Here is an 18,057-nt window from a genome sequence, read left to right as displayed (position 1 = left end):
GTTTTGATGACCACTGTTTTATGGTACAGTTTAAGATCTGGTATGCTAGGCCACCTTCCTTCACATTTTTTTTTCATTATTTCCCTAGATATTCTTGATTTTTTGTTCTTCCAAATGAACTTTGTTATGTTTTTTTCTAATTCAGTAAAAAAAAAATTTGGTAGTTTAATGGGTATGGCACTAAATAAATAAATTAGTGTGAGTAGGATGGTCATTTTTATTATGTTAGCTTGTCGCACCCATGAGCAATTAATATTTTTCCAATTATTTAGATCTAGTTTTAATTGTGTGGAAAGTGTTTTGTAGTTGTGTTCATATAGTTCCTGTGTTTGTCTTGGCAGATAGATTCCTAAGTATTTTATATTGTCTAGGGTGATTTTAAATGGAATTTCTCTTTTTAACTCTTTCTGTTTAGATGTGTTTGAAATATATAGAAATGCTGATTTATTTTGGTTTATTTTGTATCCTGCAACTTTGCTAAAATTGTTGATTAATTCCACTAGATTTTTAGATGATTCTCTAGGATTCTTTAAGTAGACCATCATATCATCTGCAAAGAGTGATAGCTTGGTCTCCTCATTACTATTTTAATACCTTCAATTTCTTTTTCTTCTCTAATTGCTACTGCTAGTGTTTCTAGTACAATGTTAAATAATAGAGGTGATAATGGGCATCCTTGTTTCACTCCTGGTCTTATTGGGAATACTTCTCATTTATCCCTATTGCAGATGATGCTTGCTGATGGTTTTAGATATATACTGTTTATTATTTTTAGGAAAGACTCTTCTATTCTTATACTTTTTAGTGTTTTCAATAGGAATAACTGTTGTATTTTGTCAAAGGCTTTTTCTGCATCTATTGAAATAATAATGTGATTTTTCTTGGTTTACTTGTTGATATTGTCAATTATGTGGATGGTTTTCCTAATATTGAACCATCCTTGCATTCCTGGCATAAATCCCACTTGATCATAATGAATAACCAATTTATATTTTTGTAAATATTCATCCATGTCACCTAGATTGCCATATTTATTGCCATATAATTGAACAAAATGTTTTTAATGATTGCCATAATTTTCTCTTCATTAGCAGTAAGGTCTCCCTTTTCATCTATGATACTGTTAATTTGGTTTTCTTCTTTCCCTTTTTCATTAGATTAACCAGTACTTTGTCTTTTTTATATTTTTTTCAAAATACCAGCTTCTATTCTCATTTATTAATTTAATAGTTCTTTTACTTTTGATTTTATTGATTTCTCCTTTAATTTTTAGGATCTCTAATTTTGTTTTCATCTGGGGATTTTTAATTGGTTCACTTTATATTTTTTTTATTTTCATGCCTAATTCATTGACCTCTGCCCTCCCTAATTTGTTGATATATGCATTCAAGGATATGAATTTCCCCCTGAGTACTGCTTTGGCTGCATGAGATAGATTTTGAAAGGATGTCTCATCATTGTCATTTTCTTCAATGAAATTATTAATTGTTCCTATGATTTTTTCTTTAATTGATTTTGGAGAATCATATTATTTAGTTTCCAATTAGCTTTCTCAATTTTCTACTTCTCCAAATGCTACTCTTTCTTTGACATTAGCTGAGTGACTCTAGGCAAGTCTCTTAATCCTTTTTGTCTCAGTTTCCTCATTTGTGTAAAATAAGCTAGAGAAGGAAATTACAAACCACTCCAGTATCTTTGCCAAGAAAACTCTAAATGAGGTCATGAAAAGTCAGACACAACTGGAAAATAACCAAATGGCACCCTTTCTTGAAGATCCAGTTTAACTCCTCACTTTTCCATAAGATCTTTTTTCTCTGCCCCTATCATGTGATTGCTTCCTTCTTTTTACCACTTTGCTTTTAATACCACTCATGCAAAATATTTTTTCATTTTTTACCTGAATACATGTAATCCATGTCTTCCCATCTAAATCATAAACCCTTGAAGAAAGTGAACTGGCCTCTTTTTTGTGCCCTGATTACCTGGCCCCTTATAACTGTTAGTTGATGAGGACAACTCAGATTCTGCTTCCCTTCTAGGAAGCCGTACAAGTTTTGATTAAGCACTCAGCTGATGTCAATGCTCGGGATAAGAACTGGCAGACTCCTCTCCATGTGGCTGCGGCAAATAAAGCTGTTAAGTGTGCCGAAGTCATCATCCCACTGCTAAGCAGCGTCAATGTCTCAGACAGAGGGGGCCGGACAGCCTTACACCATGCAGCTCTGAATGGCCATGTAGAGGTGGGTACGCATGTGACAAGGTTGCAAACATTCACCTTGTACCCTCTCAGCCCATTTTGGAGATATAGATCACAACTGAGAATAGCATAATGGAATAATAAAAATAAAGTGTCCCAGGTGACCATTTTTATTTTGACATTTAGATGATGGTGAATTGAAAAAATGGGATCTCCTGACAACACCTTTCCCTGAAATGAAATTGGGCTGGCAGTGTTTGTAGCTGGCGTCTTTCCACTGCCTTCAAGATTCTTGATGAACATGCTAGGACCCTTGGTCACATAATCTTTCTGCCTTCTTTGAATCACAGGTCCTTTTTTTCCATTTGGATGTTATCATTGTTTATAACACAGGGTCTCTATTTAGCAGAGATTCTCTAATTTTTTTATGTCCTGGATCCCTTTAGCAATCTGATAAACTCTAAAGATTCCTTCTTAGAATAATAGTTTTAAGTGAATAAAGTAAATTACATAAAATCACAAAGGAAACAAATTCCAGTGAGATACCATTATAAAAATATTTTCAAAACCAAGTTTCTAGAGCTTGGGTTAAAAAGCCATAGGCAAAGGAAGACAATGTCACAGAGTATATGTTTGATTTTATTCTTGCTTGACTTTTTCAGATGGTCAATTTGCTCTTGGCTAAAGGAGCAAACATCAATGCATTTGACAAGAAGGACAGGCGAGCTCTTCACTGGGCAGCGTATATGGGTAAGGATTGTTAGAATAAAAGGGAAGTGTGAATCAAATTAAACTGGATATATTCACCTGCAATAAAACTTGTTCAGTTCCTCACCTAATATTTATCATTTCTAATTCTGGTTTCCTGACCAGTCCACGATCTGTCCAAAAATCTGACTGTGTCATATGACTAGTGTGAATGCTACCTTTTAAGGAGGGCAGTATGAGTGGGGCAGAGGCACTCTGGCAATTGGTTTCCCCAAAAGAGAAAAAATGAGTCCAAGAATCATACTCCCATGAAAGCTTATGTCAAATGTATGTATTATACCAGGAAATAGAAGTGAAATGAGGAGTATTTTAAAAATAGAAATGGACTGACCTACAAAAACAAGGACTCAAACTCTAGTTGACTGATATTTTGACTACCCTTCCTTCTTGTGACTTTTTACTTGAGAGGCAATGTATTATAATGGAAAGAGTCTTGGACTTGAAATCAGGTGAAACTTAGGTTCAAATTCTGATGGTGAGACTTCTGAGACTATTCCCGGAGCTATAAAAATAGAAGATAATAATGCTTTATCTACTCTCATAGCTTTATTTTTTTTTAAGCCTTACTGTCTTAGAACCTATATTCAGTATCGATTCTAAGGCAAAAAAGTGGTCCAAAATCATAAAACTAGGAAATGTCTGAGGCCATATTTGAACCCAGGACCTTCTGTCTCCAGGCCTGGCCTTTAAATACACTGAGCCACCTAGATACTCCTAACATAGCCTTATTTTAAGGACAATAGTTTTTAAACCTCAAAGTACTTTTTAAATAGGAGTTAGTATTATGTATGAATAACTATATAGATTAAAGAACTGATTTGAATTGAGTAACCATGTAACTTAAGATGAATATCTATAGTATTATATGCCCTTCATTCAAGGTAAGAGCCATGTATATAGTTCCTAATTTGGCTTGTTCAGAAGAAGAAATATCACTCCTTGGATTAAGGGGGGAAGGATGGTTTTCTCCCTTTTTTAAAACCTTTTGTGGCATTGGAAAAAGGGATTAAATGGAAAATTTCTTGAGTGCAGAGGAGATAAGAGGTAGACTTACTAATCATTGCCAAATAGATCATGTTTCATTAGAAAATAAAACATTTTATAAGTTAGAGTCAGATGTAGGTGTCTGGGTTTGTCCAAGTACCTCTAGTTAAAATTTCAGCATGAAATAATTTATTTTCACTTCCAAAACAGGAATCTTTTTTTCTGCTGGTAACAAGAGTTCTGGTATTTACTGAGAAGGTGTTTGTGTCTGTCTAGGCTTAGAAAATGGAAAGCAAGGTGCATAATTTTCAAGAGTTTTTAGTCAGATCAAAATGAGCTTTACATAGAAATATGGCTACTTAATCTATTTTTGTATAATAATATGGGAATAATAACTTGAAAGCACTCTGTTGCCATTCTTGAACTTGAAAAATTCTAAAAGGGGTACCTTTGGAAATTCTAAGAAAAAGTAAAGGTGACCTGAGACAAAATTTCAAGTAACTAGATTTTTTTTTGTTTGTTTTCTACTATTACTGGAAAGTATAAAACTGTAAGTAAATAAACCTAAATCAGAGAAAATTTTTAACAATTAGCATTTTAAGCCAATATCTCGGCCCTATCCTGGCATCAGTATTTGCTCTACCTAATTTCCTACATCATCTGTATTTACTTGACAGGGAATGATATTATTATACAAAAGTGCTTTGTGATTTGATGAACATAGGGAGCTCTTGATGTGACAAGGCAGGTGCCATTGCCAGATTGTGATCCATTTATGGTATAGTTTATGTCTTAGAGAATTGACTGAGTCACCTAGAGAATAAGTGACTTGTCATTCTTAGGATACATAGCTAGTACGTGTCAGAAGCTTCATATGAACCCAGTTATTGTTTCTTGACTCCAAACCTAGGACTCTGTCTACCATGCCACCTCTATTTTTATATTTAAGGTATTCTATAACAATTACTGATGCCCAGTATGATGAACCTGAGGCACTGAAAAAACTTTGGTTGTCAAAGAAATGCATTTAATGAAGTGCCTGACATGTAATGTTCGTTGATTGAATTAATGATTGATTAAAAATTAAATTCACTGTACTATACATTAAGGCATGAAAATGGACAGATACAATTAGTATTTTTAAAAATAGAGATTTTAAAAAGAGGAATGGGGATAGATCTTTCTAGAAATCTAGAAATGTGATTTCATTGATCTAGGGAACTCTTGAATAAGGAACATTGCCCATTATTCATGTCAGTATTTCTCTACAATTCAGAGTTTTAGTGAGTTCTGAGAGGGAAAGTTCTTTCTTCCAGAGAATGAAACAAAAGGAAGTTGAAAGGGAAACTTTTTTGGGGAAAAAAAGAAACTTTGAAAGTAATGTTGAATTTTTAAGATGCTTAAAAAAAAAAAAGCCAAGCTATTGTTCATAAAGACTCACCTTTTCACATAATTGTCTTTTTCTCTTCTACTTTGTACATGGAATTGTTTGGGGTTCAATTTGGGTGTTTGTAAGATTTAAGGTTCTAAATTCAGAAAATTAATAATAATAATAATAATAATAATAAAGCTTTCTCTTTTTAAAGGTCACCTGGAAGTGGTGGCACTGCTTATTAACCATGGTGCAGAAGTCACATGCAAGGATAAGAAAGGTTACACCCCACTGCATGCCGCAGCCTCCAATGGGCAAGTAAATGTGGTTAAACACCTCCTCAATCTAGGGGTGGAGGTAAGTGCAGGACCATCTCAAAATAACTCACAATCATATGACTGTGTTCATGTTTCATTGTTGTTATAGCAATTCCCCAGCCTATTTACGTTTTAATTTAGGGTTCAACATGTCATAATCTTGTTTTTATTCTTCCTCACTTCTGGAGAAGGACAAAAGATGGGCCTGACAAGTAGTGAAAAATCAAGAAGATGCTGAGCTTTGCTCTCCTGGGAGTCCCAGAGATGTTGGAACAGAAATCACATGCAAGGAGCATAGAAATTAGCCTTCGAGAAATAGTAGTGGAGGAACATTGGAGGTCTTCCTGATCCAACCCCTTCATGTTACTGAGGACAAAGAAGAGGCCAAAAAATGAAATCACTTACCTTGTCATATAAGGAAGTGAGAGGCAGAACTGAAATTTGATATTCTGAATCCAAATCCATTATGGACTTAGTAATGACTATAAGACCAGAGGAACGGTTCTTTAATCATACCGTGTATTTGTGGACCCTCCAAATATGGTTCTATATTTAGGAATTTTATTTCTAATTTAGACTTGCAGTGATTTAAGCTAGTCATTCTGCATTGACTAGGACACATACAAAGAGTTCTTGTTTAATTAATAATCTTGCTGATTATCACTTTTATGAATTAAGCAAGGTTTGAATAAAATTACTGAACCCCCTTCTCTTCTGGCCTTTTAAATCTTGGTTTTTAGCCACAGGAGAACACTTGAGGTATTATGATCATAGGATTTAGAGCTGAAAGGGACATGAGAGATTATCTAATTAAATTCTCTCATGATACCAGAGGCAACTGGCACAGATATATTAAGTGACTTGCCCAAGATCACACAGATGATCCCCCACAATGGCTAGCCTAGGATTGAACCCATTTCCTCTGCTTTCAAATCCAGTGCCCTTTCCCACTAGAGCAGGCTGCCTCTTTTGCTGAGACAAGAGAATGGGGTGCCCAGAGTCAATGTGAGCACTTCTAGCTCCATCATCTTCCACCCTTTTGCATCATTAGCTCAGGAGAAGAAACAGGAGATCAGCAATATGAAAGCAGCGGAAGGTTTCTAGCTTCCCTATTTCTGGGCCAGGGGAGGGTGTGGGTGACCAAACATTGTGACTTTTAAAAATCTAACAGCTCAGGGCTAGGCTTGGTTGTAGCTGTCCGTTCAAGCAACGTGGAAAGCTTTGGTGATGGCCAAAAAATTACCTGTGAGCAATGTCTCTGCCCTCTGCTCCTGGATAACAGCTTTGTGTGAAAGAAGGTTTGAGAGTGACTATGGGAAGTTGCTCTTAGACACCACTTCCTCCTTGAAGCCTTAGCCACCTTCCTATTTTCTTCCCCCTTTTCACTAAACACATTTCTTTATCCACACTTCAACTTTACGCCTATTTTTACTCTGTTTTCTCTAGATGTTTTCCTACCATCACACTACTGCCTCTTTTTTAACATGTAGTTCTGACTTTAAACCTTTGTTGTCATACAAGTTTCTCAAAATCCCTTCAAATAGAGGCCATAATAGAAAGAGTTCCATATGTGAAGTTCAAATATCATCTCTGTTACTTATGAATTTATCATGTCATTGAACATCTTTGGGTCTCAGTTTCTTAGTCTATGAGATAAAAAGAGTTAGATTAAATCGTCTTCCAGTAAATCCGGTAATGTTATTTAACTGGAACCAATTACTACTGTGAATTTATACATACTCTTGAAATAATAACTTTATAATGACATCTATATAATAAGATTTATAAAGTTCTTTATTTATAATAACTCTGAGAGGTAGGTACAACTCATACCATCTCCATTTGCTGATGAGGAAATAGATTCAGAGAGATTAAAGGATTATTCATGGTCCCTCAGAGCTGCTAAGTGTGAAAGCCAATTGGGAAACGTCCTAATGTCACCCCTAGTGCTCTTTCCCCAACAATGAGCTATCTCCTATTCCTGAAAAAAATGTCCACTTTGTATTATAGAAACTGTTAGTGCTATATATACATACATGGTAATGAGGTAAGAGAGTAAATAATTTCTATGAAAAACAATCCTCTTCCCTTATGTTGGCAACCTCCTTTTTAAAAAATCTCATTTGCTTTATTTTGATATTTAGTTTTAGACTGTAAGCATTTCTAATGGAGGGAGCCATATTTTCCCACCATGTAATTTGCACCAGCACCAGTACAGTATCAAGTGCCAAGCAGGCACTGAATAATATACGTTGATTAATTGGAGTCACCTTCCTGTTGCTGCCGATATCCCGTTATTCATTATGAAAGGGAGTAAATTGGCCTCTGTAATTGTAATTGCCTCCTGTTGGTCTCATTTGCAGATTGATGAAATCAATGTCTATGGAAACACAGCACTTCATATCGCCTGTTATAATGGACAAGATGCTGTAGTCAATGAGCTGATTGACTATGGTGCTAATGTGAACCAGCCCAACACCAGTGGATTCACCCCTCTGCATTTTGCCGCTGCCTCTACTCATGGTGCTCTCTGTCTCGAACTGTTAGTAAATAATGGGGCAGATGTGAATGTTCAGGTGAGCTTTACTTCCCTGCAGAGTAACTGTTGATTTTAAGACTTTCTGGATGCTCCCCTTGTATTCTGTGAGCCGTCCTAGATGGAAAATAGAATCCTCTGAACACTGTACAGACATCCCTTCCACATCGTGACTTTTCCCAAAGTAGTTCTGATATAGTGAAGGTCAGCATTATAAGTTAAATGGGAATTTTGGTGGACTTTTGTAGAAGCTGCAGATGATATACAAAGGCCAACAAAGGACAAAGAAAAAGTTTGGGAACTTGGAAATGCATAAAATATATCTTTAGTATTATAAAGCATCAATATATTTTATCTTTTAATACCATAAATATATACAATTTCTTTTTTTAAGTTAAAATATGTAAAAAGTTAAATTTTATAAAAAGAAAATGAAAGCCAGCAGATAATACACAAAGACTAGAAATGTTAAAATTGATCTACCTAGAGCCCATGGTTAAATATTTAACCCAGATTTTACAATAAGGTTCTGTAAAAACTCTCTTAAAAAAAAAAGAGGGGGCATCTGGGTATCTCAGTGGATAGAGAGCCATGCCTAGAAATGGGAGGTCCTAGTTTCAAATCTAGCCTTAGACACTTACCAGCTGTGTGACCCTGGGCAAGTCACTCAACCCCTAGCCCTTACCAGTTTTCTGCTTTGGAACTATTGATTACAAGATGGAAGGTAAAGGTTTTATTAAAAAAGATAATAAAAATTTTTAAAAAATTCAGACTTCTTTTCTTGTATGAAGGGAATGTGAAAACATTTTTTATGTAGATTTTCCCAATCTGAGGGTAGCACATCCGTAACCCGAATTCTGTATACCCTAGATTGATGTGTGTGTGTGTGTTTATTTTTTTTTTAATTTAAACCCTTACCTCCAGTCTTGGAGTCAATACTGTGTATTGGCTCCAAGGCAGAAGAGTGGTAAGGGCTAGGCAATGGGGGTCATCCTGATGGTAAACTGATCTTTTGGGGAGGGAAAGGGGAACAGAAGTCCGTCTGTACCTTTTATAAAACATTGAGCCATTTATAGCTGTACTTCATGCCTGCCCAGTGATTATTCTCAGTAGATGCTAGGTTTCAGAAATGTTGAATCAATCTAGAGTATTTCACTAATGTGAACTTTGAGCTAACTTGACAGATTGAAGAATTATAGAGACCCCCTGGATTGCTATTGATTTTTCCAAGGGTCTGTGAACTAAATTGACAAAGGAGGTCCTCACACACTTATGGAATCCTTCAGGAGCCTCTCTATGCTTTAAAAACACAGTATCAGAGGGGCATCTAGGTAGCTCAGTGGATAGAGAGCCAGGCTTGGAGACTGAAGGTCCTAGGTTCAAATTTGGAGAGTGGGAAGGGTTTTAAAAGCCTTAAAATGTGTGTGTATACATATATATACATGTATGTATGTATATATATATATATATATATATATGCATATAAAATCAATATAGCACTGCTACTTCATGGATTTTCACTTATCTTGGGGGTTTCTGGAACATAACTCCCATGATAGGTAGGAGGTCACTCTATTTGGGAGCAATTGTGTTTGCTTTGGTCTCTGCTCTATAAACTGGCTCCCCTTCCCTAACCCACAGGTCAGGATCAAAGGAGTGGTCACCACAGAGTCTAAGGTCTCCAGGAACAGAAACTCAGATCTCACAGTTAACAAATGAAGGACTTTAAAAGCCCAAGGAAAGTGTACTAGATACCCTCTATGTCTCATACTATGACAGTAAGAGAGGCAAAGTGAGGAAAGAACGTACACCAGTGAGTGTAGTTGTTAAAGGCCTGAGAACTCATCAGCTATGGTCACCCACAGGAGAATGGAGTCCCTAGTGGCAGAACTGCCCATAGGCTCTGATTAGATCACTGTGATTCAATCACAGACTTGAACTTAATCAGGAGTACATCTGACCCTGGACTTTAAAAACTGGAATAACTAAATAGGATCCAGGAAAAAACACACAAAATACTAAAACCTGAGGTAACATACCTCAACACACTAAGAACAATAGGTCTGCAGCAAAAAGCCAATAATTAAAATTATTGGCTTGGCTGCTAAAATTTAAAAAAATTTTAAAAAACATTAAAAATAAGCAAGCAGTGGAGAAAGAACCCAACTATTGATAGCTTTTACGTGAACTGAGAAGACCTTGGCACAAACTCAGAGTTCAATGAAGTAAAAACATTTACTTTAAAAAAGACGAAGAAATATAATAAATGGCCACAAACTCAAAAAAGATGTTTTGGAAGAGCTTTAAAAAGACCTCAAAATCCAAATGAGAGAGGTTGAGGAAAAATTAGGGGGGGAATAAAAACAATGCAGGACAATCAAGAAAGACTATGAAAGAAACATCACCCAAATGGAAAAAGAGATCCAGAAACCAATGAGAAAAGATAATATGTTAAAAACTAGAAGTGGACAAAGAAAGCTAATGATTTCCCAAGACAAGAAAGAGTAAAGTAAAACAAAGAGAATGAAGCAATAGAAGAGAATATAAAACATCTTATTACAAAAACAACTGACCTAGAAAATAGATCAAGGAGAAACAGTATAAGAATAGTTGGATTCTCAGAAAGTTACAACTAAAAAAACAAGTTTAGACATCATACTACAAAAAATCATCAAGGAAAACTGCCCAGAAATTCTAGAATCAACGAGTAAAATATAATTGAAAGAATCCACCTATCACCACCTCAAAGAAACCCAAAGATGAAGATACACAGAAACATCATTGCTAAGTTCCATATTTCTCAGGTTAAGGAGGAAATATTACAAGCAACAAGAAACAAAAACAATTTAAATATTGTGGAAGGTAATCATATTATGTTGGGAGGTTCTGTGGATAATGAAGCATTATCAGTACTGGACCTGTATGTACCAAGAGTTATAGTATCCATATTTGTAAAGGAAAACTTAAATGAGATACCCATGGAAATAGATAACAAAATAATAATAACAGGGGACTTTAATTTTCCCATCTGAGAAGTAAATAAATCTAACCAAAAAGTAAATAAGAAAGAAATTTTAAGAGAATAATATAACCTTAGATACTTTGAATATGATAGATATCTGGAGAACCCACAGACACCTTTGCCTTGTCCTTATAATGCCTAGAGGTTGTGTATGTATATATATATATATATATACATACATACATACATAAATAACTATATATATATACATACATATGTATGTATGTGTTTGTGTTTATGAGAGAGAGAGAAAGGGAAAGAGAGAGAGAGAGAGAGAGAGAGAGAGAGAGAGAGAGAGAGAGAGAGAGAGAGAGAGAGAGAGAGAGATTCTTATAGCATCCATTTCTTTATGCCATTTATTTGTGAATCCTCAATTCTGGCAAAGATGCAACTAAAATTAATTCTTGTGCTGCTTTATACTGTCTTCTTTACCATCCCATTAGATGTTCCTGAAAGTATTTATTTAATTTCATTTAGTTTAATAATCCTCTTGATTTCCATTTTATATTATGAGAGCTGTTATCAAAAGTGGGGCCAGGATTTGTTTTTATATGCCATCATCATCACTGTTATTATTGACTGTGAAAGTTGAGATTGTTTTTTCTTTATATTTGCACTCCCCAGTGCTTGGCATTTAATGGGCACTTAGTAAATGCTAATGATTTTTTCTTTTTTTGCCAGACCTCTGATTTTGTTCTTATAGTTAGCTACTAGTGAGGAACTTGCTCAACCAATACAAATATCACCTTCTCTAGTTAATATCTTGCTCAGAGCCTCATAGTCAGTATTTGTCAGACCCAGGACTGTTTCCTGACTCTGAGGCCAACTATCTGTACTCCATTTTGTATCATGTTTTGCTGCTTATTGTTTGAAGCAAACTTTGTTTTGAGCCAATTTGGCCATTTTTTTTATCAGCATCATTCCTTGTCCATATACTCTACCAAATAACTAAGACAATCAAATCCCTTATCCCTATGTATTTTAACTTTCAAACATTCATATTCAGCTCTGCTCTTTTGAAATGCAATCCAGAGAGCTCAAAAGGTTAGCATGTGTGGAAAGACTTGCATGAACTGAAGCAGAGTCAAATAAGCAGCACCAGGAAAATATTGTACAGTAATGAGAATATGAATATTAACAATTCCTGGCAATATAGTGATCCAAAACTATCCCAAAGGACAACATGATAAAAATTGTCATCTACTTCCAAAGAAAAAGAATTGAATCTGAATCCATATCAAAACAAACTTTTTTTTACTTTCTTAATTATTTTTCTATTTGAGTTCCCTTCCACAAAAGAATTAATTTGGAAAAAATATTTTATATGATTTCACGTATAAAATCTATATGAGATTGCTTACCATATCAAGGGGGATGAGGAGCTGGGGAGGAGAGATAGAGAGAATTCAATACTAAATATTCTTTGAAAAATATTGGAAACTATTTTTATGTGTAATTGGGGACAAAATAAAATGTTTTTTTTTAATTCTAGAGATGATATTTAAAACACATGCATATACCACAAATGCCTTTTGTATAAAAACAATCTCTTTATTAAAATAATATGCAAATTGCCTGACACTGTATTTCACATTTAAAGGAAAATTCCATTTAGAGCAAGATTTGGAGAAATAATAATAATAATGCCTAGGTATAAATTTGTTTGTCTAATCCTTGTTATCAGAATTTCCTCAGAGGAAACATGGATTAGTGGAAAGATATCTGAACCTGTAGTCACAAGAGACCTGAATTCAAATCTATTACTAACTCGTACTACCTGTGCAACCTTCAGCATTTATATGATCAAAGGAGCATGAACCAAAAGGATACTTAGAGATAATAAAATCCAGCTTCATTTTATAGAAGAGCAAGCCATGACCCAGAGAAGTTAAAAGATTTGTCCAAGATCACATATAGAGTAAATGTTGAAGCCAGGAGTAGGATTCAGGTTCAATTGTCTCTAATACCATACTTTCTAGCATATCACATTGATACGTGAACTTATACATTTGGTTATTTTTTTCAGGAAATTTATTTATTTTGAGGATCTCCAAGATTAGAATGTGCTAAGGAAAAATCTATCAATATCCCTAAATTTGTTTTAGTTTATTCAGTTAATTTTCATAGGTTCTTTTTTAGTACCATCTTTAATATAAATAATAAAAATAACCAGCATTTATAGGGTACTTTAACTTTAACAAAGCTATTTACAGACATTCTCTCATTTTATTCTCACAACCCTGTAAACTACATACTATTATTATTGTCTTTGAGGAAACCGAGGCTGAGGACATTAAATGGCAGGCCTCAGGTCACACAGCTACTATTTGAGAAAGTATTTGAAATTTCATTTTCCTTACTAAAGGGTAAATATTCTATCCACTATACTGCTTAATCCTTGCTTTGGAGCAAGCTCCATTGAGCAAAAAGCATCATTAAGACCTAAAAGAGATACTATGTAAAAGCCTTTGGGAATCCCAAGAGAAAAAGCACCCTAATATTCACTATATTAAGTTATCTATTCATGACTAATTTACAAATTCTCTCCATTATCTTTGGTTTGGTCTCATTGAGCCAGATTCTTTCCAGGAAGGCTATCATTTTTGAGTTTTGCATAAATTCAAACTCCATTACTGTCCCCTCAAAATGGCAGCTACCAAATGGCTTTCACATGTTGATTTTCTAATTTTCAACAAGCCCAGCAAAATAAGGGCCTCTCATTTAAAACAGTGTTTAAAAAAAAATCCTACTTTTCAGGAGTGTTGGATTTTATTAAATGCAAGTAGGTCCCAGGTCAGTTGTTAAATTTGACAGTGATTTATGGCAAGTGAGTTAGCCTCTCTTCAGACAGGACCCCACAAGTAAACAGATCATTTATCTTTTCTTTTCTTCTCATGTACTAAAGAATAGGTGGAAAAGTAAAGCCTTAAAGGGTACCTTTTTCATTAGGTCTCTTTAGAAGATGCCTTGTACTAAGTACTACTGACTAAAGGATTTCAAGTCAGTTTGCACTTTCCAATTTCCTCTCCAACCTTGAATAGATCATTTATCCTTGCTGAGGGCTTCAGCTATAAAAGGGGAAAATTTATGTTTCTAGTAGTCTACTATAAGGTTTTAACAAAAGGCCAAGTATTGAGAATTGAACAACTGCTTGAGAATTCTCATAGAAAAGCCTCTTCTATCATAATTATCTTTAGTTTGTCATGACAAAGGAGTTAGCATTTTGAACTTTTGGATGAAAATTGTGTTCAATATCAAGCTTAGTTATATTGTTAAGGGTATTGAATACCACTGATTTATGAGTAAATTATCTTCTTTGTCCCTTTTTTAAAAGAGTAAAGATGGAAAGAGTCCGCTGCACATGACAGCTGTCCATGGAAGGTTCACACGATCACAAACCCTCATTCAGAATGGTAAGAGACGATTCTCTGGCTCCCCTATCTTATTTTGGTTTCTAGTCATTTAAAAGTCAAAGGAACTGGTTTATGCTGGTATTTTGTTTTACATTATTTTTGAGAATTGTTTAAATGGCTATTGAAGTCTCCTTTTCAAAAATGTCAAGTGTACCCTAAATAATTAGTTCAATTATGAGGAACATGAAGTTTTCAAGCTCAATCCTTAAAGAGCTATGAGTGCTTTGAAGTTGTAAAGGATGAACTTAAGTATCATGGCCTCCCTAAAATTAAATAATATACATTTGTTGGTAATGTTTAACTTTTTTACAGAAATGGGAATTAACATGGTCTTCTCCCCTTAATTTATGTACATCTTATTCACACAAATAAAGGGAGAAATGGTAAGAGATTCAAAGGAAAGCAAGTCATAAAATGGAATGTCACTTGGGACAGAAAGTCCAATAAATTTCTAATTCCTGTGTAGCCTTTCTCAGCAATAACTCTCCTTTCTACTGACCACTACAGACAACCTAGTTTAAACTCCCATTTCTTCTCACCTAGGCTCTTCCCTTTCCATTCTATATTTCACACTACAGTTAGAGTAATCATCGATGTCCATCACTCTGACCATGTCATTCCTAGACTCAGAAACCTTCAGTGCCTCCTCACTGCCCCCTACATAAAGTATAAACTGATACTAGCATTCATATCCCTTCACAATCTGGCTCCTGCCCATCCTTCTAGTCTTATCTCATCCCTTTCACCCCAGTTGAAATGTTCTTTGTCCTACCCTCTCATAGCTTTGCACATGCCCCCATATCTGGTATGAACTCCCGTTAAGTGCTTCCTTTCCATCAAGCCTTTCTTGACTGATTTTCTTTCCACCATATTTCCTACACTCTCCCAAACCCTCAAGTGAATGAGATCTTGCTTTCCTCAGACTTCTCATAGTATGGTCCTTCTTTGTACTAGTTGTTCTTCTTTGTATCATAGTTACTTATACAATACCTCTTTAGTTCTTGTAAAACAAAATACTTGTTTCTGTCCCTGATGCCTAGTATAGTGCCTTGAACATTGTAGGTACTTAATAAATATTTGTTGGAATGAGTGAAGTGAGAAAAGTTGTTATTTAATATATCACAAAGGCACCAAAACTGCTGGTTGAATTTTGTTTAGCTATCAAAATTAACTGTACATTCTATGTACCATTTAAAAGAGCTTTTAGGAAAAGGGATGCCCCAGCCTTTCTTAGAAGGTACTCTTCTGTAATTTACACAGCTCTGTTATATGGTAAAACTATGTAAATTTTGAGTCTACCAAACTGGAATTTGTAATTACCAACCACATCATTGTTAAGGATGTCAATAGGGCAAATAAAATTCTAGACAAGAATTTTTTTCTCTTTGAAAATAAAACACATGCCTTTCTAACATCTGAAAAGTTCCAATTTATAAAGTATTATTTTATACTAATTAGGAATCATTCTCAATTCTTGGTTAAAGGAGGTCCCTTTATGCATCTCCCTTAAATAATTGTTTTTTTTATTTTGTTCTTGTTTTATCTTTTCTGAATACATTATTTCTATGATAAAATTATATTTTATTTCTGAAGGTATTTCAGAATTCAGCCTTAATTCAGACAGATATTTTCCCTTCTCTTAGTCTTTTCTTTTTTACCAATTAGTTTAAAATAGTAAGTTTTTTTTATTATAGTTCATCATGAATGTAGTTTCTAGAATTGTGAATTCTAGAAAAAAAATTAAATTTTGTAAATTTATTTTGGTCCACCTAACATGTATTAATGTCATTTTCCTTCTTTCCTTCAACTGTTTCCAATGTCCTTTTCTTTCTTCTAGAATTATGATTTCATTAGTGCTTGGGAACCCCTACTATGGAAACTCCCTCTTCTGCTATAGTTCAGCAATTCATCTCTAACTGAACAGTGTTAGAGAATTTCTTGAAACACTGACAAGTTGTGATTTGCCCATGGTACCTGAGCCTTTATTTGTAAGAAGGGCTTGAACTTGACATCAATTAAAAAGGAAATAGGAGGGAGATATCTGTTAAATTTCTCATTCTGCATACCATCTTGTTATTCTTCTTCTGATTACAAAATGGACCATTTATTTTCTCACATGCCTTAATAGTACTCTTTCTATTGTTCAAGTAAAAACCATTTAAATGAATGAATGAACAGAAACACCTTTCATTCAAAGTTGTGGTTAAATAAACTATTTTTTGCATCATATGTAAGATAATAACCAGGTCTTATGTTATTTCTTTTTCATTAATTTGTTTAAACCAAAATTACAAGCTCATGTCCAATTAGCAGTCTATTTATAATTTAATTTAGAAATATATATTTATTGTTTATGTTTATTAATTTTATCTCTAAATATATGCATTTTGTTGTGCAGTCATATTTATAGTTTTATATGTAAATGTATATAGCAGTTTTATGTATAACTATTAGTTGAGTGAAGATAGAGATTTTGCTCAATACCGTTGCTCTCTCCTGTAGTTTATATTTGTGTGCTGGAAGTCTCAGGGGAGGCACAGAGTTGTAGAGATATATAGGGGTTCAAGAAGAGTTAGACTGGGACAGTCAATAAGTACAGGAGATGAAAGTATGAGATTATAGACACCAAAAAGCATCCACATATGTATAACTTCTTTTACCTTGCTGAGCCTCACTGCCCACAACTGTTCCTTTTTCCCTATTACCTGGAGACCTTGTGCCTCACATTTAAAGAAACTATTTAAAAAGCCTATAAAGCACAAAGTTATTTGTCCTCCCACCCTGACCCAGATGTTGTTTGCTAATAGAGAACCCTGAGGCACTTGATCTAATTAAACAAAAATAAAATGAAATAAACAATACTCTCTCTGTTCACCCTCACAAAAGGTTGCCATTTAAACATAATTTGGATTTAATAAGCAATTTTGATGTCCTGCCAAGTTCATTAAAGTAGGATTTTAGTTCTATCCAAATTACTAAATTGTTTCCAACTTTCCTGTAGCTTTATCCTTAGTTATAGTGGTAAATAACTGGTCGCCATAATTTGATAAAAACTTTTCTCATACTTTCAAATAATTAAGACTTTGTAAAACTCCCTAAACTGCTGCTTTATTCTTATTATTCCTATATTCCTTGCTCAGATATTTATCTTTGGTCTGGATTTGTGACCTCATATTCATTACTGACTCCTCCCACTCCCATGCACATACATATACATTTTATTTCTACATTCTTCTTAAATTGCTGTGCCCTAATCTAGGGATATGGCAGTTAGACACCCAAAAGATGTTATCTTTTTTTAACAGCTCTGACTCAAATTAGCTTTGTTGATGAATTGAATGTCTGAATCAGAGCTTCCTTGTATTTCATTCTGCTCTTGATTTTTTCAATCAAATTTGTATAAAGTTTTTCGTTCCTTGTCTTATGCTTCCTTCCCATGTTCCTCCAT

General features: G+C 34.5%; 1 protein-coding gene across 18 annotated transcripts in view; it reads left to right on the top strand.

The window, feature by feature from the left end:
* The window catches only part of ANKRD44 (ankyrin repeat domain 44), a 384,212-nt gene that overhangs the window by 248,014 nt on the left and 118,141 nt on the right, over positions 1 to 18,057 (top strand). For all 18 annotated transcript variants that reach the window (XM_007494559.3, XM_056794152.1, XM_056794155.1 and 15 more), the window contains exons 5-9: positions 2,040 to 2,240; positions 2,860 to 2,947; positions 5,536 to 5,678; positions 8,002 to 8,214; positions 14,531 to 14,609. In XM_007494559.3, the coding sequence (XP_007494621.1) occupies positions 2,040 to 2,240; positions 2,860 to 2,947; positions 5,536 to 5,678; positions 8,002 to 8,214; positions 14,531 to 14,609 (724 nt within the window). The remainder of the gene's footprint in view (positions 1 to 2,039; positions 2,241 to 2,859; positions 2,948 to 5,535; positions 5,679 to 8,001; positions 8,215 to 14,530; positions 14,610 to 18,057) is intronic.

The sequence above is a fragment of the Monodelphis domestica genome, chromosome 4 (assembly GCF_027887165.1).
Source record: "Monodelphis domestica isolate mMonDom1 chromosome 4, mMonDom1.pri, whole genome shotgun sequence".
Lineage (NCBI taxonomy): Eukaryota > Metazoa > Chordata > Mammalia > Didelphimorphia > Didelphidae > Monodelphis > Monodelphis domestica.
The sequence above is the reverse complement of the archived record's forward strand: the minus strand, read 5'-3'. Positions and strand labels throughout refer to the sequence as shown.